Raw genomic sequence first — 22,134 nt, 5'->3', positions numbered from 1 at the left:
AGGTTTCGTGGGACACGGTGGAGCTGCTGGGAGACTAATGGTGGCCTGGGCAGGGAGCCTCCTGCGCCTCGCAGACCTGGCACTTCAGCAGAATGGCCTGCAGACCTTCAGGAAGTCAGTCCACCGTGGTCATGGCCCCCCGGGACCAAGGCACCTAGAGCAGGTCCCGTGACGTCCTCTGGGCCCTCCAGAATCCAGGCTCCTTGGGTCCTGTGTGCCTGACACCTGTAGCTCCATAGAGCCCATGCATGGCTACTTCCTGTGAGGGATGTTGGCACCCCAGACACTGAGCCACGTTCGTCCTGCACCCCTGGGGCTCCTGGGCCGGCCAGCACTGTGGGCCTCACCCTGCCACCTGCCCTCTGCCCAGCATGCTGCTGCGTGGCCTCCTCTAGCAGCACATCACGGGAGGGAGAGACAAGGCCCTTCTGTTAGGAGAGTCTGCCATGGCCAGGTTGGAAGTACTGGCTTCCCCCCAGAACAAGGCCCTCCACAAAGTTCCCCTTTCGTTTGGTGACACAGAGCAGCTGTGTCACCAGGAAATAGAGGGAGGCTTCAGAGGCCTCAGGTCTTGCTCTTCTTTCCAACTGAGAAGGTCGCTGGATTTCTGCCACTAGAAGGCTGTTGGGTACAGAAGCTGCCGCTGACGAGACCCTGGGCGGCTGCGGCTCCCAGGGGTGACTGGTGAGGAGAGCGGCCATGCACCTGGCAGCCTGGCCAGGGCTCGCAGGGGCGTGCGAGGCCCCAGGTGCCACGCCCTGCCTGGCCTGGCTGAGTCGCCCACCCACCGCCCCTCTGGAGTGTCTCTCAGGGACGTTGACACCTTAAACTACAAAAATGAGGGGAGAGGGTCTGAAAGCACCTTGTTTTCCTTAGATACGTTAATTACATTTGAAGAGTCAGCCACTCCTGTGATCATAAGTGCTCATTAAGCACATTTTTATTTTTGAAGTAAGATGATACTCAAGTCCTTGAGAGACTCCAAAGAGAGGTACACACCCTTGAATCATGAGTGTGTGTGAGTGTGGGTCTCTGTGTGCCTGTGTGCACCTGCGTGACATCAACCATCCGAGGCCTCAGGTGACCTGAGGTCGCACTGAGGGCCCTGTGTTGCCATCTCCATGCCAACCAGGTCCCGTGGTCTCTGTGGACCTGTGCACTCTCCAAAGAGATCAGGGTCACTTATGACAAGACCTGAGCACTGTCCTGGGCCCGGGCTGAGCATCCAGGGTCTTTGGCTCTGGTGGAGTTCTGTGCCTGTCACACTGGTGGCCTCCTAAGGAATGCTTGTGTGCCAGTGGCAAAGCTCCGTGGGCCTAGACACGGCCATGCAGCTTGTCCCAGGGAGACCTAGACTCGGGCATCCCAGGTGCAGGGCACACCTGTTACATGTTCACGTGGCCCAACCCCACGTTTCGGAGGCTGTGCCCCAGCTAGAGGGAGGCCCGGGCCTTGCTGCTGTGACATGGGGCCCCTAGCTGTCAGGGCTGCTTTCCGCAGTGGTGACTCCTGAGCAGATTCCCGCGCCCCGCACTCAGAGCCACACTGTGGTCACCCCCAGACAGAGGAGGGCGTGAGCCCTGGCCACAGGCAGGAGTGTGCAGCCAGGCCCTGTGGTGGGCCCACTGTTTCCCTGAAATTCAGCCCTGCTGCTGAGATGTGCCTTGGTGTGGACGCTGCCTTCGCAGTGTTCCCGTGACCTTCACGGTCGGCCCTGCTTTCCACCCTCTCTCCCGCGGACGATGCTCCGTGCAGTCTCCTGCTGCCATTGAGGTCTGGGTCACAAGGTGCCCCTGCCGGCCACGCAGAGGTGGGCGAGCACCAACACCTCACAGTCTTCCAGAGGAGGGCCTCCGTGAGGCTTGGGCAGCCGCTGGGGCCGCAGGGACTGCAGGGGCAGGCATGGCCACTGTGAAGAGCTGCTGGGTGCCACTGCAAGGTCCCCTCGCTCTTCCCGCCTCCTCCGCCCTTCAGCCAAGCTCTGGGCGCCTCTTCTGCTGGCCGCGGAGGAGAGGCAGGGCCTCCACTGGGTGCCCGCATCCCACCGTGCCCCTCCCTCTCAGGGTCGACCGACTGCGTGTGCTACTCCACCGTGGGCACCAACGACGCCGAGACGTCCGCCCTGCACATCGTGGTTGGTGAGCTGCCTCCCCGCCACCCCCAGGGCACAGGCCACCAGCGCTGCCATTTCTCAGTGGCCCTGCTTCCTTGTGGCCCGTGGCCTTGCCCACGACCGCAGGAGTCCAGCCTGGCATCCCTTCGCCCCAGCCACACTGCCTCGCCCGCCCCCCGGGTCTGTCTCCCAGGCCCGTCTGGGGCCTTTTGAAAACATGAACCCATCGTGCCAGACCCTTCTCAGCACCCAGAGGCACAGGCCTGGTGACGGACCAGGCACCACCCCACAGTGCCCCTGCTCCGGTGCTTGTCCCTGCTGGGTCCTGGAGCTCCTGCCACGCTCTGCCTCGGGCTGCCACTGCCTCTGGCCTCCACTCAGCTTCGCGCCCACAGCCTTAGCAGCACCCCACGGCCGCCAGCCCCCTGTGCCTCACCTGCAGCTCCGTCCAGCTGCCACAGTCCACTACTTTCATGCGTGCTCTTAGGACGCCCCTGGGTGCCCATTCTGCCTGGGGCACGAGGTGGCCTGGCCTTCCTGGTGCTGTGGTCAGGGGTGGCTGTGGGTGTGGCCCCCTCCCATCTCTCTGCAAAGTACCTGCAAGGCTGCAGGTGAGTCACTCCTTCAGGTGGCAGGTGCCCAGCACCTGCCCAGCCCCTGGCAGGGAGAAGAGGGCCGTGGAACCCCTGCGAGCTCCCGGTCACAGCACCTGTCTGACCCAGACCCAAGAGACCTCGTGTTTTAAAATAGCCACTTAGGACTTTGTATTTTTTGCTATCTGCCTTCCCTTCAGTCTCAAACCCTCCCCTTTCAGTTAGTGACATTGGTGAGCTTCATGGGTATAGGCTTATCCTGTCCCCAAGAACAGCTTCCCAGGAAATTTGAGACACGTGTCATTTGAATCAAAAACAGGGAATCAAAGGGGGACCCTGTGCTGGTCACATTCTTTCTCCTCTGAGATCAGGGTGCTTTGGGAACTGCCCTGACCACACCTGTGCTCTCCTGCAGGGGACTCGCTGTCCATGGACGTGTCCTCGGTGCACCACAACAATGTGCTGCTGCGGTACTCAGTGTCCCTGCTGGGCTACGGCTTCTATGGGGACTTGATTGAGGACAGTGAGAAGAAGCGGTGGATGGGGCCTGCCAGATACGACTTTTCAGGTAACTCAGAAGAGCCTGCTGAGCCGAGTGCCGACTGAGTCTAAGGGGTCTGATTTAATCACCAGCCCCCGAGCAAGGCCGCCCGTGCAGACGGAGCTCACCGGCCTCGGCCTCCTGTAGCTGGAAGTGTGAGGCCTGGACTTGGCCCTGGATTGTGTGATCCTGTTCCTGGACCCAGCACAGGTGTCTGCACAGGGCGGCCAGCCCGCGGGGATGGCTCCAGTGAAAGTCCTAGGAGGAAGGAATCCATTCCTGTCACTGGAGCCGGAGGTGGCAAGAACCGCACTGTGGGGGGTCGCCCCTCCCCGCACGTGCGGCAGCCTGCCCTTCAGATCCCCAACAGATGCACTCTGTTGTCCAAGTTCTGGGGTAGAGGCCCCATCACTCAGCACTCACTTGCACCTGCCTGGCCAGGCGGGCTCTCCTGCCCAGGATGCGCCCCTGAGCAGGACAGGTGAGAGCCCTCCTCCGTGAGACTGCTCCTGCTCCCCAGGCCAGGCGCCCCGGCTCCCCCTGTGCAGACCTGGCGCGCAGGGGCTTCACTGCCATTTCACAGCTGAGAAAACGGGCACCACAGGGCTGAGTGACCACCCTCCTGCAGGTCTCGGCTCTCAGATTGGGTGGCCATCAGTGTCCCCTGGCAGCTCGTTAGAACTCAGAGCTTGGGGCCACCCTGAGACCCCTATGCAGGTGTGGGAACAGCAAGTCCACCAGTCTCCCTGGGGACCCTGTCACCTGCTCACACAGCTGGAATGAACAGGAAACAGAAGTTGGTGCTGCCGGCTTCTGGAGGTGGGTGCAGCTTTCAAATGCAGAAAAGAGGGACTTTGTAAAGATGTGGAATTTAAGGTTGGACTCCTCAAGCATCCAGCTGAGTTCCTTTGCTGTTTGTAGTGACTGTCACTTATCTGGTCCCCACTGCATTCAGGTGGATGGGATATCCCAGACCCCAGGGCCTGGCCCTTCCTCCTGGGGGAAGGAGAGTGACTTGGTGGTTTTGCGCAGCCTAGAGACTGTAGCGTGGCGTGAAGGGCTAAAGCTACTCCTCACCCGACCTCCGTTAAGGAAAGGAGTCCTGAGAAATCAGAAAAGCCGCGAGAATCTCCATGAAGGGCCAACCTGTTCCTGGCTGCCCTTGTGGAGCAGGTGGCTGGCTCAGCAGGCCGCCCCTGCCCCAGCCCCTCAGCACAGTCCCTGCCCTAGTCTCACGTCCCACCCCTGTGGCCCGGCTTCAGCCCTGAGAGTCTGGAGCCAGTGGGTTTGCGTTCAGCTGCTGTGAGGTTGAAGTCCTGTCATCTGGCAGAGCCTGGGGGAGGTGGAGCTGAGTGGGCAGGTGCCATCCTACACCTGGAGGTTTAGCGGGGGCAGAAGTGGGGACACCCAGGCTCAATGAGGCTGCCACAGAGGTGGCTGGTGCCGTGAGGCGGCTGTCCCCAAAGCACCCTGCAGGAGTCTGGCTGCACCCTGTGCCTTAGTGAGGGACACACATGCCAGTCTGCTCACCATGGGTCGGCCTCCTTCAGGCCTTGGACACTGGACATCTCATGGGGCCTACAGGGGAGCGGGGAGAGAAGCCAGGGCCACCATGCAGAATGGCACGAGCCCCTGCAGGGCCTCCTGGGAAGCTGTTTCTCACGGAGCAGATGATCCTGGGCATGTTCCCCGAGCCCAGCCCCCGCCAGGTGCGAGCCAAACAGGACGAGCACAAAAGGGTGGGTGGCAAGCCGTGGAGCTGCCCAGGCTGGCCCAGGGCTGTGGATGGAACCCTGCCCCAGGGGCCAGGTGCTGGGGTCTGTGGGTGAGGGCTTGTGGAGGTGGCCTGGGCACTGTGTGGAAGTTGGAGGTCAGTGTGTTAGGGATCAGGAGAGGTGGAGCCCCCAGTGGCTCCCGAGGCCAGCATCACACCACAGCAGGTGTGGGCTGGACACTGTGGCCATGCAGGCCTGTACTGGGCTCAGCAGCAGAAAAGGAGGTGTGATGTCACCCTTGCAGGATACACCTGTCCCCCGTGCCCGGCTCCCCCCAGGCCCCTCGCACCCACTGCCTCTCCCTGCTGGCCTGCTCCGGCTTCCCCGGGCCCCCTCCAGGGGCTTTGCCCAGCGCTGGAGAGCCAGGACCGCAGGCAGCACCGTGGACAGCACCCACAGGACAGCTGCCCTGGCCCTGGCCCTGAGCCTTCCAGGCTGTCACACGTGTGGTGGGTGCCTCTGGCAGGGGCCAAACCTGGAGGGGGACACTGCTGACCACTCTGAAGTGGGAAGACAAGGACCCAGGCCACTGGGACCTGCAGGCCACATCATGGAGGCCCTGCAGGGCAGTGACACGAAGACTCTGCCTTGCCAGCATGGAAGGGCCACAGCCCTGACCTCTGTGGTCCCTGCACAGATGTGCAGGGCCAAGCCCCTGCGGTTCCTTCCGGTGGCCTCCGGGGGCTCCCTTTCCTCCCTGGCTGTCCACAGCTGTGTCGCAGTTCTCTCTTGGCCATACTCTGTCCCCAGGTTTGAAGACCTTTCTCTCACATCACTGCTACGAAGGGACAGTGTCTTTCCTCCCAGCCCAGCACACCACGGGATCCCCACGGGACCTGAAGCCCTGCCGGTCAGGGTAAGCACACCTCCACGTCTTTCTGTTGCACCTGAGGTGAAACAGGGCCTGGGCTGGGGCTTGTTCCGTAGGAGCTGGACGCATAGGAAGACGCTGGTTTCTGTGGGTGCGAGCAGGGTGTGGAGGCCTGAGGCTCCGAGGGCCGGCTCCTGCCTAAACTGGCCTTGTGCACCTGGGGCACCTGGCCAGGGAGGATGCCAGGAGAGGATCCCTGGTTGCTGGGCCCCAGGGCGGTGTGACAGCGAGGCTCATGGCCACACTTTCTGGTCCTGGTGGAGTTCCCTGGCCCCTTCAGGGGCTGGGGATGAGCAGAGCAGGCGGGAAGGGACACGGGCAGCTGTCTCATCCAGAGCTGGGCATGTGCGCTCCGGCACAGGGAGGGACTGCTGGCAAGGCTGGTCTGATGGAACCTGTCTCAGCAGCCCTTGTCCCCACCCCTGGCAAGACCCTGTTCCACTCTGCCCGGCTCCACAATGGGAGCTCTCCCCTGATCAGGAGCCCTGGCCAGTCCCCCGGCCCCTCAGAAGGCAGGGAGCAACCGGAGCAAGAGCCCAGGTGCCCACCAAGGGGCAGACCAGGCAGCTCTGGGGGAGAAGAGGCCCAGGATGGGGAAGGCCAGGAGCTCCGGCCTCCCTGTGGGCACAGAACCCCAGGAAACCTCGACTGAGCGGCCCCGGCTGCGTGGCCACCCCAGTGACAGCACAGCATGTGTCTGCCTGGCCACCTGTGCTGCCGGAGGCTAGGAGACGGTGACGCTCTGGAGGACACACAGTCCTTGAATGACCATCCCACGTCCTCACCCGTGAGCAAGGAGTTCGAGGCCATCGAGTCAGAGGGTCTAGCTGCTGCCTTGCCAATGCCACCAGTGTCCACAGCCTCTGGCTGCTGTGTAGCCCAGCAGCACCCAGTGCGCACCTGGGTGGTAACCGCATCTGGGTTGAGGGCTCAGAGCTGCCTGTCTGCTGCTCTTGGCTGGGATGAGTGCCCCTCAGGGATTGGCCTGAGTGCCCAGCTCCAGGCGAGTTCTCCGTGGGACCCCACCGCTGTGGGCGCTGGTGCTGCTGGAGCCGCCCAGCAAGGGAGCCACGGGCCCTGTAGGTTGTGAGCGCGCCTTGGCGCAGGACGCTGGTGAACTTCAGAGGCCCAACTTCAGAAGCAGTCTAACTTGGAGAATTCAAGTTGGCACGCTAAAGAAATACGTTCAGTTGGCCTTGAACTGAACCGTGCGTTCCGGGAAGAGAACTGCGCCTGACCGTGGGTGCCAGGCTCCGCCCTCGGCCAGCTCCTCTGCCCTGGGGAGAGGGTGACCAGTGACGGCTCTGTCTTTCAGATGCCTGGTGTGCAGGCAGAGCAGGCAGCAGCTGGAGCAGGAGCAAGCCCTGCGCGGCCCACCGGACTCCGGTCAGTCCCCCACCCCATCCCCGCCAGGTGCCCGCCCCCTCCTCTGCCCAGCTCTTCTTTCCTGCTCCCCGTGCCTCTGTGTCTCTGGCTTTCCTGCAGCGGGCCTGAGGCCTGGGGGACCTCCTCTGAGGACATCCTCTGTCTCAGCCGCGCAGCTTGCCCCGAGCCAAGCTGCCTCATGCCACACGCAGATACTGCGCTTGCTGCCGCCATGAAGCCTTGCTCACGGACACCGGGATTTCCCGTCACAACATGTCATTATCCCTATTTTCTTTGTTAAAAAACACTGCCCGCCTTCTTTGTCATGCTGGACAAAGCAGGACAGAGCCGGCGAGCACTTTCTCCTCAGCCGCTGGGGCTGAGCCGGGCCCCTGCACTGCGCACGCGCCCACCCCCAGCCACCTCTCAGCTCCCCTTCTTCGCTGCTGAGGACACCCTGGCCTTTCCAGGTTGGGCTTCACTGCCCGCGTTCCATCGCCCATGCTGTCCTGTCATGAAATGTCCCCAGGAGTTCCTCGAGGACAGAGCCTGGGCCATGTCACTGCCTTGGGCACATCTCCACTTTTCCTCTTTTCTGGTCCATGGCACATGCAGTCACTAGATGGCAGCATCGACGTCCCACAGTGGCCGTCTCTGCCACCTGGACTCCCCGCTTTCTGGGCTGCCCTGCACCTGGGGTGGTCACTCTCTTTCATCACCTGCTTCTTAAGGTGCTGTGCTTCCTGCAGAGACGTTTAGCAGAGACTCGGAGCTGATGGAGGAGGGGACACTGCCAGCACTGTGCCTGGCCTGGCAGGAGCCTCTGTCCTTGACCCGGCTGTCGTCAGCATTGAGTCCCAGACAGAGGGGGGCGGACAGTGGCCTCGTCACAGCCAGTTAACCTGTAGCTGAGCTCTTGGTCTCTATTCCATACCCCAACATGTGTTGGGGCTGGGTGGGTGGCTTGGTGGGAGTGGGCTTGCCTAGCACGGCAGGTCCTGCGTCCATCCCAGAAGGCCGCGGCTGCACGTGCACTGGGCTGAACCAGCGCCAAGGACTCACCGACGCCGCCCAGGTCTCCCATCAGGCCCCTGCTGTGATCTTTAGCTCCTAGCTCCCAGGCCAAGGCACATGGCCGGCTGGACTAGGTCCAGGTGGTGGTTCACTGACCCATGCTCTAGATCACCACCTACAAGTTGCTGGGGACCCTCGGGTTCAGTGTCAGTGCAGCTTCCTGGGGCAGGTGGCCCTTTCTAGGCGACGTTACTGGTTTGGATGGCAGTCGCATGAGAAATGTGCTGAACGTCACCAGGGTGAAAGCTCAGGGCGCCCCAGGCACAGGCTGTAGCTGCGGCCCTGAGCCCCACGGCACGGCGACATCGGCCCTGTTCTTTCTGCTTCAGAGAAGGTGGAGGAGTGGCATGTCATCTGCGGGAAGTTTCTGGCCATTAATGCCACGAACATGTCCTGTGCTTGTCCCCGGAGCCCTAGGGGCCTGTCCCCAGCCGCCCACCTGGGAGACGGGACTTTCGACCTCATCCTCATCCGGAAGTGCTCCAGGTTCAACTTCCTGAGATTCCTCCTCAGGCACACCAACCAGTCCGACCAGGTCAGTGGACAGGTGGACGCGGCAGCGGGGACGAGGAGCTCCCCGAGGGCGGCCCTGGTCCCACACTGCAGGAGTGCGTTGTGTAGTTCCAAGGAAGGCAGCAAGGACACATCTTCTGGTTTGCTCTTCTCCAGTTTTAAACTGGTCAGTTGCTCCTTATGCAGTCCATTTTGAAATGTCACTCTTGTCACAGAAACTCAGGGCTGCGGATTTCCCAACTTCTCCCTGTGCTGCTCTTCCGTGTCCTCCTTGCAGGCCCCTCCAAGTCCATCTCCAGGAGTGGGCTGTGTTCAGACCCTGCCAGCCCCCCCCCCCCACTGACAATCTGTGGAGGGGAGGCCTGGGTCAGTCAGGGGAGGCCCGGGTCAGTCAGGGGAGGCCCGGGTCAGTCAGGGGAGGCCCGGGTCAGTCAGGGGAGGCCCGGGTCAGTCAGGGGAGGCCTGGGATTTTTTGTCACAGCCTCTTAATTTTAGTGAGATTTGTTTGGGCTTTTTGCTTAAATTGTGTTTTAGATGTAGTCCAGTGGTATTTTTTATACAGCTTTTGAGTAGCACTTATTAAAGAGAGGACAGAAGAATCTACAAAGCACTGCTAGTTAACCACCAGAGCTCTTTAATAAGTAGTGGTCCCTGCGTGGGTGGGCTAAGACTCCCAAAGTCTTGGTGTTGCTTGACCAGTGCCCGGGGAGGGCAGCTCTGGGTGGCTATCTCTAAGTGGTCACACCAGCTGGAGAGGGTGGCTCAGAGTGGCTGCCTGACAGCTGGACCACGAGCTCGTAGGAACTGGAGGCCGTGGGCCCGAGGGAGCAGAGCAGGCGTCCCCCACGGTGAGTGAGGACCCTGCTTCCCCTCCCTCGCCCCGGTAGTTTGACTTCAGTTTTGTTGAAGTCTATCGCGTGAAGAAATTCCAGTTCACCTCCAAGTCCCTGGATGAAGAGGACCACACCCTCAAGGACAGGGGAAAGCAGGGGTTGGGGCACATCTGCTGTGACAACCCCGCCTCCTGCTGCTCGGCCCCCCGGAGCTCCTGGAACTGCGACGGGGAGATTCTGCACAGCTCTGCCATCGAGGTCAGGTGAGTGGAGGCCCAGCCCCGGGTGTGCCCAGGCTGTGGGTGCCAAGGAGAGCTCCGGTTTGTTGCAGTCCTCCTTGGGTGGTCAGGTGCGGAGCACAGGAGAGGCAGGGGGGAGCACTGGCAGAGCCTTCTCCAGGGCTCCGAAGCCCTCTCTTCTCTTCCTCTTCTCTGCGATACCTTACACCCAGCAGGCGTGGTCTCTCCTGGGCATTCTTTATTTTCTGATAAATCATTCAAAAACAAATGAGCTGCCTTCACAGGCACTTCTCAAGTCCTGGGCCCCTGCATCCATGGGCAGACATCGGGCCTTGCAAGGCCTGCTGAGGGGCCTCATGCACCAGGGGCGGCTGCCGTGGCAGGAGGCAGAGGGGCCTGGGAAGAGCATGAGGTGGGCAGAGAAAGTGGGGGGGCACAGAGGAGAAGCTCAGGGTGTGGAGGCAGCAGCCTCAGGGCTCCCCAGAGACCCTCGGCCCACTGGCTGCTGGGACCTCTGCTCCAGCACCAAGAGCGTTCACCATTCACATCTAAATAAGGCAAGTGGATAGGACGTCTTTAGGTGTCCCCCAGCCCTGGGCCCAGGCTCCATTTCCTTCTGGTGCATGTGGCAGTTGGTGGTCAGCCAGCTCCTGCCTGAGCACAAGGGCTGACGAGGTCCCAGGAAATCACCACAGCAGCCGCTGTGCACCAAGGGATTGCTTTCTGCTAGCTTGCCTGACACGTCAGGGAGGGGGAACTACTGTATACACTGGCTTATATATTCACTCAAGAAATAGAAAGCTTGGGCTGGGGCTGAGCTCAGGGGCAGAGCATTGCCAAGCACCTGTGAGGCCCTGGGCTCAATCCTTAGCACACATAAAATTAGATAGATAAAGGTAAAAAAATTATAATAATCTCAAATTAGGAAGGTCTTCTTGACATATAGCCCATCTACCCTGCACCTTGGCACGTGCCACTTACTCTTGGGATCTTAGTTGCTAGAATACATCTGTGCTTTTGGTAACAGTGGGGAATGAAGCCAACAGGGCTGTCCTGCATGGGGCCCAGGACCTCCATGCTGCTGGTCAGGGGACCTCTAGGACCCCTGATCTGCTCCCCTCTGGGGGGCTCTTGCTGGGGAGAGGCTGCGCGGGACGGGGAAGCCGCGGCACATGGAATAGAGGCACTTGGGATTGTCCCCCTACTGTGGAGGGGTGTGGGAATTAGACCCAGGTCTGCTGGTGCCCTGGATCTTCCAAGTGGCCAAGAGCATCTCTACAGAGAGGCTCTGGAGTGCAGGACGGCCACGTGCCTGTGCCCTGGCAGTCCGCACCTGCCCCGCCCAGGTAGGGGACACACAGGAGTCACAGTGTGGCCCTTTGTCTCCACAGGGTCCACTGCCAGCTCATTCAGCTCTTTGCAAGAGGAATTGAAGAGACGCCTCAGCAGGAGCCCTGCAGCTGAGGGCCCGCCCGCCCCATGCACAGAGGTGTGAAGACTGTTTAATGACCACAGACCAATTATGTTGATATCTACATTTACATCTAGAAATTTATTTTTGATAGTTAGATCTTGATTTTGGAACAAGATACGTTTCGTCAACAATTCTGCATACATATCTGGCATTTGAGTTCCCTGGGAGCTGAGTGGCGCTCCACACAACTGGTTTCTCAGCATCCAGCGCCGTGGGCGTGGGGCCCGGCCTCGGAGCTCAGCGACTCGGACAGCACAGATCTAAGGTCAGCCCCTAGCGGTTCCAGGGCAATGACTTTAGGGACACAGGAGTACTTTCCAGGAATCAGGCCCACCTTCTGGACGCAGGGGCCTGGGTCACCGATCTGCTTTATAAGATTCTTCTGGAATGGTCTGAGCAGGTTTTGGGAGACAGGTGTTTCTTCATTTTACTCCACCTTCTCTGTGGTCAGGGCGTTGCCATCTGGTGAGGCCTGAGGAGCCCCTGAGGGCAACGTCTGACCTTGCAAACCTCCTGGTCTGCTGCCCTCCCAGCTGTGTTTGTGAGACCGTCCAGCGGGCAGCTCCGTGGTGGCCATGGAGACGGCTGGAAACGCGCTGGTGAGGGCTCGTTCTCTTTAGAGGCAAAACATGGACATCGTGTATGGACACAACGTGCTTAGCACCGCCGGGCTTTCTGGGGAGCAGAAAGCAGCGGGCATTCCACGGGGACATTCACTTTGACAGGGTGGCCCTGACTCCAGCAGGCTGACCTGGTGCCGGCCTGCAGTCTCCTGCCGTCTCATGCTGACCTCTGTATCGACAGCTTTGCCGTCCTCAGTGGGACCAGCACAGGGCGTCTCTGCCGTCTCCCCAGCCCTGAGCGATGATGGCAGCTTCCCGCTGAGGTCCTGGAGCCAGGGACCGGCCCCCTGCAGGCTTCCCGCCACTGGGCTCCTGACTGCACCTGTCCTCCTTGTTTTCAGACTGATGTGTGACGAGCCCTGTGGAGTGGCACGTGAGGCAACCTGACCTCTGGCCTGGAAGAGAAGGCGCCAACTGTTAGGAGACCGGGTTCACTGCTGCCGCTGTGGGTGGCTCTTTCACAGGTCCCCAGGTGGCTGCCACATCCGACACCATCTGTTTTGGGGATTCTTTGCGTTGATTGTATTTTGAGGCATACACAAAGCCTCCTGTCTCGTCATTCGGTCCCTCCTGGGCTTTTCCCGTGGCTTCTGTATTAGTGGACCGGGTTGGCAACGGCAGCCGTGTGGTGGGATGGTTCAGTAAGCCAAGGCTGAGTCACCGCTGGGTGACAGTGGGCAGACCGGGCCTCTGTATTCAGGTTTGCCCCTGGTTGGGAAGAAACCAGAGAGCCAGAGTGGCAGGTTTTGAAGGGGCAATGACCGCTTGTGCTCAGCAGCCGACAGGCAGGGGGCACCCTCAGGCCAGGGTGCTCCCAGGAGGTCCCACCTGGGATGACACCCTGCTTCCCTTGGGCCATTCCAGAAGGCTCAGGTGGAGGGTCCTGAGGAGGCTGTGGCTGCCCCTGAGAACCGGGCCATCTTACAAGCTTTCCCCAAAGATTCGGAGTCGTGACCCTGTTAAATGCTTCCCGGGGCCTGGTCTGCCCAGAGCCCCTGCCAACCTCGGAGGATGACCCAGGCAGAAGATGCTGCGGTGGCACATACCAGTGGCAGGCTGATTTTACCACCTGGGACTGCACAGGGGGCTGTGGCAGATGCCCCCAAAGCCCCTTGGGACTGCACACAGGACGGAGGCAGCCTCTGCCATTCCCACCAATGGGCTCCGTCTCCAGGAGGCCTCACGGCCACCCCAAGCCCTGGACTTGGGGACTTTAACAGAAGAACACCAGAAGTGATGGTAGACAGAGAACTTGGGACCCCTTCGATGGGTGGTCTCTAAACTTCCTCTGTGGCTTGTTGCTGTGAAACAATCAGGCAGCAGTTCTGCCCCATGGCTGACGGTTCAAATCGAGAAGTGGGGGCGGGCAGTGAGGCTTCTTCCCAAGCCCCCGCAGCTGGGAACGCCGTGGAGAGGGCTTGATTTTCTGCCTAATCTTGCTGGTTTCAAGATTAGTAAATAGCATATTTGATCTGATATGTTTGAGAAGACAAAAATAAAGTTACTTTGGGCAGAATTTGGCATTTTCTCTTTCTTTTACAAATTTCTTTTCAAAGTAGAGTATTTTTCATGAAAATGAAAAACTTTCACATACAAAGAAGAAGAAATGAGTGAAGATGTGCATGCTGCACCTGTGCCAGGAAACCCAGCGGCACCAGAGCCTCCCGGGCGAGCCTCCCCGCCTCCCCACGCAGGGCGTGAAGCTGAAACCACCAGGTGTGACTTGCTGCCCCTCCAAGGCCGACCGTGAGCTGGGGAACTTACCCCTGCCTCCCTCAGGCCAGGGTGTTCCCAGGAGGTCCCACCTGGGATGACACCCATGGCCCACCTGTGCCCTCCTGCTACACCTGCCTTCGGGACCAGGTGAGGGGCTGTGGTGTCTGAGGACAAGGTCCAGCTGGACTGGGCTTAGGCCAGTTGTGCAGCTGGGGCTCAGGATGGTGCCGGGAAAGGGCAGAGGGGCAGCTGTGCTGGCCGTGGCAGAAGCATGCTTTCAGGAGGGGCTGTGGGTGCTGCAGATTGCCCCAGGGACCTTTGTCCCTTCTCTGCTGTCTCCCGGCACCCAGGACAGTGCTGCAGTGGACAGGGGAGGGAGGGCAGGGGTGTGGGCATCTGACCCCCTAGGGCCACACTCCCCAGGTTTCCACCGACTCCCAGCGGCTCTGGGGGAGCTGGGCGGCCAGCTGGGAGGCCAGGCACTGTCAGTGTCCCACACAGGTCTCCGGTTTTAGAGGCCAGGTGGGTTCCTTGTCCTTCTGTGTCAACATCAGTGTCTCAATCAACCAAGTCACATGTCACCAGGGACCCTTCTGGCCAGGAACCCAGGACATGGCAGCTGAGTGGGGCCAGGGTCTGCACCCCAAACCCAAGGCACTGCCTGGCCTTGGCTCTGCCCCACCCAGAGCTGGCCTTGGGTGCCCTCCTGACAGCTGTCCCCTGCTATCTGGCCTCCATCTTCTGAGACCTGGGCCTGCCTCCTGATGCCCACATCCCAGCAGGACTGGCTACCCACCCAGCCCTCCCTGAAGCCTTCCCTCACCAGGTGGCCCTGCTGCCCAAATCCTGCGGCAGGAGGGGGCCCTGCAGCCGCTCCAGCAGCCCCCAGGCCGCGCCCCGCCAAGAGAGCCGCGGACCCCGGACCTTAGCACAAAGCATTTTAATTTATTTAAATAAAAATTATAATTTATACAAGACTTTTCTTTAAACAAGGTTTTCTTAAAAAATGTGACAGGGTGTTTTTCATCAGTTCTCCATACAGTACAATCTTTTTGTAGAACAAAAGTGACACCAGTAATGATTATTTACAGATCAAAATAGACTCAAGCTCCGGACATACAAAATCGAACATTCATCTAGCTCAGTGATTAGTCACAGAAATTAAACATCTGTCCAGATTCACGCACTTCAGCGAAAACCCTGTTGGTCTCTAACAGGGAGCCCAGACCCTAGCAGGCCCCTGGCCAGGCCCCTGGGCTCCAAGGAACACGGCTGCCTGCGAGCCGCTGGACTGTGGACCCCTGTTCCCCAACAGGCCTCGGGCCTCCCCGGGTGCAGCACGGTCAGTCTGCATCTCCCTTCCGGTGAAAGGGACTCGAACTAACCTACTCGCTCTGCCAAGAGGCCCCTCCTCTCGGGGACCCTCCCCACTGTGTGTGGGGATAGCACCCCAGTGTGCCCACAAGGAGGACTTACTGACCCTGGTCCCCAGGACCCAGCCTGGGGCACTGCCAAGGCCCAGAAAGAGGTCTGACACCACCCAGGGGTGTCACCCCACAGCCATCCCTGGGGACACGTCACAGATACCCTGCCTCCCCTTGGGCACCCTGGGGTCCTGTGGCCCCCATCTCGCCCCATGCACTTGAGCGCACCATCCCTGCAGGGGCCGAAGCCCTGGCCCAGGGCGGGTTCTGCCTTCATCGACGGAGGCTGATGAGCAGGGCCATCCGGCAGCTGGCACCCATGGTGCCCGGGGCGGGCAGCCTCCACCCTCTGGGTGGGATGTGTGCTTGACCTGGCTGGTCGGGGTGCTCGGCCCACGCACCAGAGTGTGACCCGGCAGACCCACCAGGTCTCACACCCGAGCCAGCAAATGAGGATCAGAGCTAAGGTAAAAATGTCACCTGAAAAACGATACAAAAATAAGAGACAGCTTGCTCTCTGTAAAAATATAATCTCTGTTTCTTCAAAAAACAACTATCTCAGTGACACCCGAAGGACTCAGACAAGCCGGGGAGGTGCAGGGCCACCTGGAAAGCGTGTGGACAGGGAGACGGTCACTCCTTTGGAGGCCTGGGCCTGTCCCAGGACTCCACGTGGCTTCTCACTTCAGACAAAACACAGATGTCCCAGGACAATCTGAGCCTGCGAGACGCTCCCTCGGCCTCCCCCACCAGCCACCGTGTTCCTGGGTAGCACGCGTCTTTCATCCAAGCCAGCAAGTGCTGCCCTGGGGCAGGTGGGCACTGGAAGTGGTCTGGGCCCCGATGAGCGCTTGGTGGGCACGCAGGAAGAGAAATACTGTCAGATGTCTGGGGCAGGCCTCAGCCCACGGAGCTTCCCAGCAGCTCACGGGCAGGGCACTGAAGCTTGGCCTTCACGACCAGGGAGCTCTGGCTGCCCCGACTCCACCGCACTGACCCCATGGCTGTGGCTGACCTTTACCTGACCAGCCAAGACTCAGAGCTGGGCAGTGCTCTCCTGGGCTTCTCCAGGGAGCACAGTGCCGAAGGGTGTGCCTTCACTCGCGCCCTGCACCCTCCCGGGTCGCCAGCCAAGGGGCCGAGATGGGCAGGTGGATGCGGCAGCTGGTGAGGGAAGCCCCTGCCCCCACAACCCCGACTCTGAGGACCAGCATACGGGGGTGGGGAGGACCTCCGCACCCAGCAGTGACACTTCCTAACCCCAGCAGGAGGGCCACAGACATGCTCAGCTATGGCTTCAGGGGGCGGCCTCTGGCTTTCCGAGACTGGGACTCGGGGGCTGCAGGAGCCCCTGGGGTGGCCGGGGCCAGGTCTCTACCGAGGCCAGGATGGACAAGGAGCTGTGCCTGGTGGGGATGGTGAGGGTCCTGCATGTCATCCTCTAACAGGCCTTGAGGATCCTCTGCCCACCTGTGTCTACATGTGTCCACCAAGGGGCCCCACGTGCCTGGCAGGGGCATCTGTGCCGTCCTCGTGAGCCGCAGCCCCTCAGTGAAGGGGTCCCTGGAGCATGGTCAATGCCACAGCGACCACAGGCCAAGGAGCAGCGTGGCAAGTCCATCTGCCCTGCGTCGAGGGCCGTGAAGGTCCTGCGGCGGTGGGGGTCAGTACTAGCTGTCGCCACCAGAGGCTGCGGCCGAGGTGATCTTCACGTACTGGCTGAAGATGGTCTCGAAGGCCTCGTCCCTGTGCACCATGGCCCCGAACACCAGCGGCTGGCGGAGGAGGCACCGGTGAGCCAGGCGCCAGGGATGAGCGCTGCCAGGCTGGGGCCAGGCCACCAGCAGCCACAGCGTGGCAGACGGCCTCCAGCCTTCACAGAGGGAGAGGCAGGGCACCCCGCAGGCTCAGGCCCCTCCCTGAATGCCCCGGCGGCGCCCTCTGGGCCACAGCAGCAGGTTCCTGCTGTCAAGATGGGGCCCTCTGCCATCACTGAAGCCAGAGCTGGTCTGCAGCTCGGAGTGTCCCCTGGGTCCCCAGAGCCAAGCCCCTGCCACACCTGGACCCCACAGCAGCTGCCTGACACTTACTTTCTGAGTCGATGGCGTTGACACGGCAATGCCCATGCCTGAGCCCGGGAGGACGGACAGGACCTTGTACTGAAAGGACACAGCAGGGCGTCATGAGGGTTCTCTTGGGCTGGGGCCGCCCGCAGCTGGCCCTCCGCAGGCCCAGGGAATCCACTAAGCACAGCCGTCCCAGCCACAGGAGGAGGGACCCAGGAGCGCCTCGTACCCTGCGACTGAGAAGCCAGGCCTGCATGGCTCATCCTGTGGGGAGGAGCCCAGACCTGACTCCCAGGCCCTGACCCCAGAGGGGCCCCTGTCAGCACTGCCAACCCAGAGACCAGCCGGGAGGGTCCTGGCCTGACTGTACCTCTGGTGACCCACCTGAACACCTGTTCTCTGGAGAGGGGGTGACCACAACACCCGTGCCTGGGTGGGCCTGACATGCAACGGAGGGAAGGGAGCCCACCCAGCAGACCGCTCGGGTCCCCCCACAGCGGGTCTGTCCCGTTGGGCCTAGGAAGTCTCCAGACAGCAAACGCCCCAGTGTACACAGTAAAACCCACTAGCTTTGTGGCCCTCGAGCATTTTTGTCCCTGAAACTGACAGGAGACGGTAGAAATGCAGCGGGGCGGGGCGGGGGCGGGGGCGGGCCCACCTTCTGGATGTCGGTGATGTCCACCAGCTTGATGACTTTGTTCCTCTTTGAAGACCCAGATCTGGAGCTTTCAAAGCACAGATAACTAGACGGGGAGAGCGAGAGGCACAGTCCACACCAGAGCCAGGTGGGGCTCCTGCCAAGCGGGTGCTCCCCGGGCTGCCGCTTCACAACCCAGCAGTGCCCCCGCCGCGGCAAACAGCACCTACAGAAAAACCAGAGGCCTGGGCTCCGCGCTAAACCACGGCTTCCCTGCCCACGGGATTCCCCGCAAGGTGCGCTGGAGTCCAGGGGCCGGTTGAGGGCTCTGGGACCAGATCCTTCAGCAGGGGCTAGGGGGAGCTCGGAGCCTTGGCCGCTGCTGCAGGCTGGGGACAAGGTGACCTTGAGGCCCTGTACTCCCTCCTCCCACACCTGGGGCTGAGACAGTCTTGCCTGGCAGAGGAGAGATGAGGTCATCTCCGACTGCTGTGTCCAGACTGCAGCAAGCCTTGGGGCCCTGGCTCAGCGGGGCAGAGCACAGTCCCTTCCTGGGAGATTGTCCTGTGCCCCCTGAACAGCCTCACCCTGGCAGGAGCGTCCCGGTGGCTGGGCGTGCAGGTGGTGCCTGCTCCCGGGCGCCTGGCAGGGCAGTGCAGCCAGCGGCCCATGGCCTTGGAGGACACACTTGCTGGGCCAGCCCTGGGATCTGATCACACTCCGAGGTCCCGCCAACGCCCTGCAGAGGGACCTCACTAGGTCTAGGAAAAGGTGCAGCTGTGGCCCCACTCACTTTTCGGTCACATAGAGAACCCCGTTCCGGATGTAGTCCGTGGGCATCTTCCGGTCTCGGTTTATCAGGCAGCAACGCCAGCCGTTCTCGCACACTAACGGGGAGAAGAGCACCTGAGACTGCCTCCGCTGCCGCCCTCAGCAGCCATCACCCGGGGCACATGTAGCCACCGGAGGTTCAGCATGAGCTGGGGTGCAGCTCCCCGCCCAGCGTGAGAAGCCTGGGTTCCCCCAGCACCAGAGAAAGTCCACAGTGGGAGGAGGGTGCAGGGCCAGGAGGCAGAGTGCTGCAGGTCTGGGAGTCGCCCACTCCTCCCAGAGTGCGGAGCAGGCACCCAGGCTGACAGCACACCGTGAGACAGGCGCACTAGCCCACGCTGCTGCAGACCAGCGCTGACCCGCAGACCCACAGAGGACAGCGCCAGAGAGACGGCCACACTCAAAGCTCTGTGACTGGGCTGTGTGGCTCAGGAGCTTTGCGGCTTGGCCCTGGCGAACCCCGTGCGGACACGGGCTCTAGCGGCCAGTGGGCAGAGCAAAGCCCCCTTCCTGGGACCTCCCCCCTGTGGGGAGCGGGTGCCCTGGGAGTTCGCCTGCCAAGCAGACCTGCCCTCCAGGGCACGCCATCCCCGGCCGCCTGGGACAGCCCGCTAGAGCCAGGCTCTGCACCACCTCCTCCTGTCTCAGGGAGGCCACCCCTCTGCTTTGGTTGGGCCTCCGTGCCGGCCTCCATCAGCACCTGTGCACATACCGGCCAGTGGACGCTCGTTTTCAGTCAGGTTGAAGATCTCGTGGAAGTTCCCCTTCTTGGTGCTGTGGCAGCGACCGGCGTCCTCGTCTCTGCCCAGGCCAGCTGGCGCACTGGAGACACAGCTCCGCGACGAGGCCGTTTGCAGCTGCCAATAGCACACAGGGGCCTGCTGGTGACTGAGGGGCACAGGGCTTTCCTTGCTTGCACCCAGCTGCAAACTGACCAGCTAAGAGGCTCTATGTGCTCCTGCCAGCTCAAGTCCAAATGTGGGCGCCACAGCCCCCACAGGCCCGGGGCTGCAGATTCCACTCCTCAGAGGCGGGGGAACTTCTCCTTCCCGGTGTCACCCACAACCTTCCCTAGCCCCGAGTGCTGGGGCAAAGCTGGACACAAAGTCCAAGGACACAGGTGCCCGGCACGTGATCCGCGTGGAGGCAGTTAAACCCCACATTTCAGAGATCAAGTCTGGCCACCGACAGCAACTTAAGAAAACTAGACACCGCAACGCACAGCACTGGATCACAGAGGTCAGGGGACTTCCACACGGACACCTCACCTCGTCGTGCCCTGACAGAGGGCCAGAAAGGAGACATAAGCAAGTGGAGCAGAGCTGAGCATGAAGGGCCACAGGACACGGGATCTGGCCTCCATCCTGGGACGCCTCCACCCAGGTTCACTGACCTCTCCTGAGTGGCCAGTCTTGAGCCCAAGGAAGGCCCCGGTCCCAGCCACCCAACAGCAAAGATGACCCCTCATCCTGTCCCAGGGGCCAGGATCCTGCATCTATGCTCCTCGAGCAACCTTCACCTACAGGACAGCCATCAGCCTGGGGGGGGCTGTGGCAGGCTGGGCCCCCTGGGGCCGAGCTCAGGGTCCTGCTGAGCTTAGGGTCCCGCCAAGCTTGGTTGTTCTGGAACCTGGGAGCACAACCCATGCCCACCCAAAGCCTCCCTCCCCCAGATAGGGCCAACAGTGGGTCACTGGAATAGCCTCCCCTCGAGACTGCTCCCATGTGGCCTCCTCAGCAAACCCTCTTGGACCTCGCTGGGAGTCCTGCTGGGCCTGGACCCTCCCCACTCATCTGAGACTCCAAGGACAGCACCAAGGCTCACTCATCCTCCTGTCCCAGCTCAGGACCCCGTGCCCAGCACCCATGAGGCCTGAACTAGGGGCTCTGCCCAGGTGCTACTTGACCTTGATACCCAAGTCTCACAGTCAGGGACAGTGGTCACTCCCCAAGTCCCTGGCCCCTGGCTGTAGCAGGCATGGCCAGTGCTGGCTCCTAGAACATCTTGGAGGGAAGGTCCCCAAGGGCCTGCAGGTTGCTGGCCTCACAGAAGAGACAACAGGGACAGACGGGCCACAGAACAGGGCACAGAGGAAACCTCGAGATGCCCTCGGATGCTGTCTGTGGGCACAGATCTGGCGAAGATCAGCTGCCCAGCGAACCGAGGCTGTCTGGAGTGGGGGGGACTCACCCTCCGTGACATGGTGGCGCTGGCCCTCTCCTTGAGCTGGGGGTCCGTGGGGAGGCTCCGCCAGACGATGTAGGGCGTGTCGTACTTTGCTCGCAGCCTGGGGCAGCGCTTGAAGATGAAATCGATGAGGAAGAACTTGACACCGGCATAGAGCCCTGAGGGAGAGGAGGTCTGCGATACCCAGAGCCTGCAGCCCAGCCTGCCTAATGGGGGACGGCTCAGCACCTGCTTGCTGGAGTCACCAGGTGCTCTGGGGGCGCTGTGCGGCCAGGTAGGGCACCTGCTCCAAACCCACAGCAGGAGGGGACTGGTGGCCATAGGCTGTGAGGCCCCGGACTGCACGGCCATCACACTCAGTGCCTCTTGCTGCAGCCACCACCTGTCCATTGTGGACAGGGCCTGGTGCCAGGAGGGCCCTGATACCTACAATGGACCAGGGCTCAGGGTTTGCCTGGGGGAGGTGAGCTGAGTGGTCAGGGGCCAGGTCCGTCAGCGGTCTCAGAACCATGATCTCAGGCTGGTGGTGGCCTTCCCACCTTCCCCATCTGACCAAGGCCATCCTCTTCCTTCCTGCTCTGTGGAGGTCCAGGGCTGGGGGTTCAACACATCTCCCACCTGGGAACGCAGGGACACTCTCCCCGCCAGACTCCCCCAAGGCCCTGCCGTCACCCACTGGAGCTGGGCTCTGGCGCTCTGAATGTCCCACACCCAGCACCCTCTACACACATTCCCTGCACAGCTTCCCAATGGCCTCAGTGTGGCTTCCCACGCTGGCCCTCTTCCCTGCAGGCCACCACCAGTGTCCCTCCTGTCCATTCCTACCACTCCCAGACCCAACCTGCTCCCTGAGCCCATCTCAGCTCAGCTCCCAGACCTGAGAGTCCACCCCCAGCTCAGTCTCAGCCCTCACTGGCCCCAGCCTCACTGTCCTGGAGACTCGTCCACTCTGTGATCGAAACCCCAGGTGGGGCTGTCCTGGAGACTTTGACCTATGGCAAGATGGCCATACTCTGCACACCTTCCGACCCCAGGATCAAAGGGCTACTTTGCCCCCTTCCCAAGCGTGTTCTGTGGCACTGGATGTGGGCACTGTCACCCACCCAACAGGAAAGAGAGTCCTCTGCTCCCAGACTTCCTCCCCAACCTCACCCATCTGCTTGCTAACCCCTGGCTCTGCCTTCCCAATGGGTACTAGTCAGGACCCACGGTCCACTGCCCACTGCCAGTACTAGGGCTACTCCTGCCCAGGCCAGCCC

The 22,134-nt window shown here is 61.4% G+C and overlaps 2 protein-coding genes across 8 annotated transcripts in view; one reads left to right on the top strand and one right to left on the bottom strand.

Annotated features, from left to right (window-relative positions):
- CERK (ceramide kinase) overlaps positions 1–13,307 on the top strand; it is a 39,063-nt gene extending 25,756 nt beyond the window's left edge. The window contains exons 7-13 of one of the 3 annotated variants that reach the window (XM_081311232.1): positions 2,064–2,138; positions 3,122–3,274; positions 5,773–5,878; positions 7,209–7,279; positions 8,662–8,867; positions 9,733–9,941; positions 11,309–13,307. In XM_081311232.1, coding sequence (XP_081167358.1) covers positions 2,064–2,138; positions 3,122–3,274; positions 5,773–5,878; positions 7,209–7,279; positions 8,662–8,867; positions 9,733–9,941; positions 11,309–11,381 — 893 coding nt within the window. In that variant the 3' untranslated portion in view covers positions 11,382–13,307. Of the gene's footprint in view, positions 1–2,063; positions 2,139–3,121; positions 3,275–5,772; positions 5,879–7,208; positions 7,280–8,661; positions 8,868–9,732; positions 9,942–11,308 lie in introns of those variants that run through there. The other 2 variants (XM_081311233.1, XM_081311234.1) reach the window with 2 other exon arrangements.
- A 1,347-nt stretch (positions 13,308–14,654) lies between these two features.
- The window catches only part of GRAMD4 (GRAM domain containing 4), a 91,085-nt gene continuing 83,605 nt past the window's right edge, over positions 14,655–22,134 (bottom strand). For all 5 annotated transcript variants that reach the window (XM_081309240.1, XM_081309236.1, XM_081309237.1 and 2 more), the window contains 6 exons: positions 20,879–21,033; positions 19,401–19,545; positions 18,651–18,744; positions 17,879–17,963; positions 17,245–17,313; positions 14,655–16,929 (listed from right to left, as the gene is read on the bottom strand). In XM_081309240.1, the coding sequence (XP_081165366.1) occupies positions 16,825–16,929; positions 17,245–17,313; positions 17,879–17,963; positions 18,651–18,744; positions 19,401–19,545; positions 20,879–21,033 (653 nt within the window). In that variant the 3' untranslated portion in view covers positions 14,655–16,824. The remainder of the gene's footprint in view (positions 16,930–17,244; positions 17,314–17,878; positions 17,964–18,650; positions 18,745–19,400; positions 19,546–20,878; positions 21,034–22,134) is intronic.

Source organism: Spermophilus citellus (genome assembly GCF_964194105.1).
Source record: "Spermophilus citellus genome assembly, chromosome: 10".
In the NCBI taxonomy this organism is placed as follows: Eukaryota; Metazoa; Chordata; class Mammalia; order Rodentia; family Sciuridae; genus Spermophilus; species Spermophilus citellus.
Note: the sequence above shows the minus strand (reverse complement) of the source record. Positions and strands in the feature narration are given on the sequence as shown.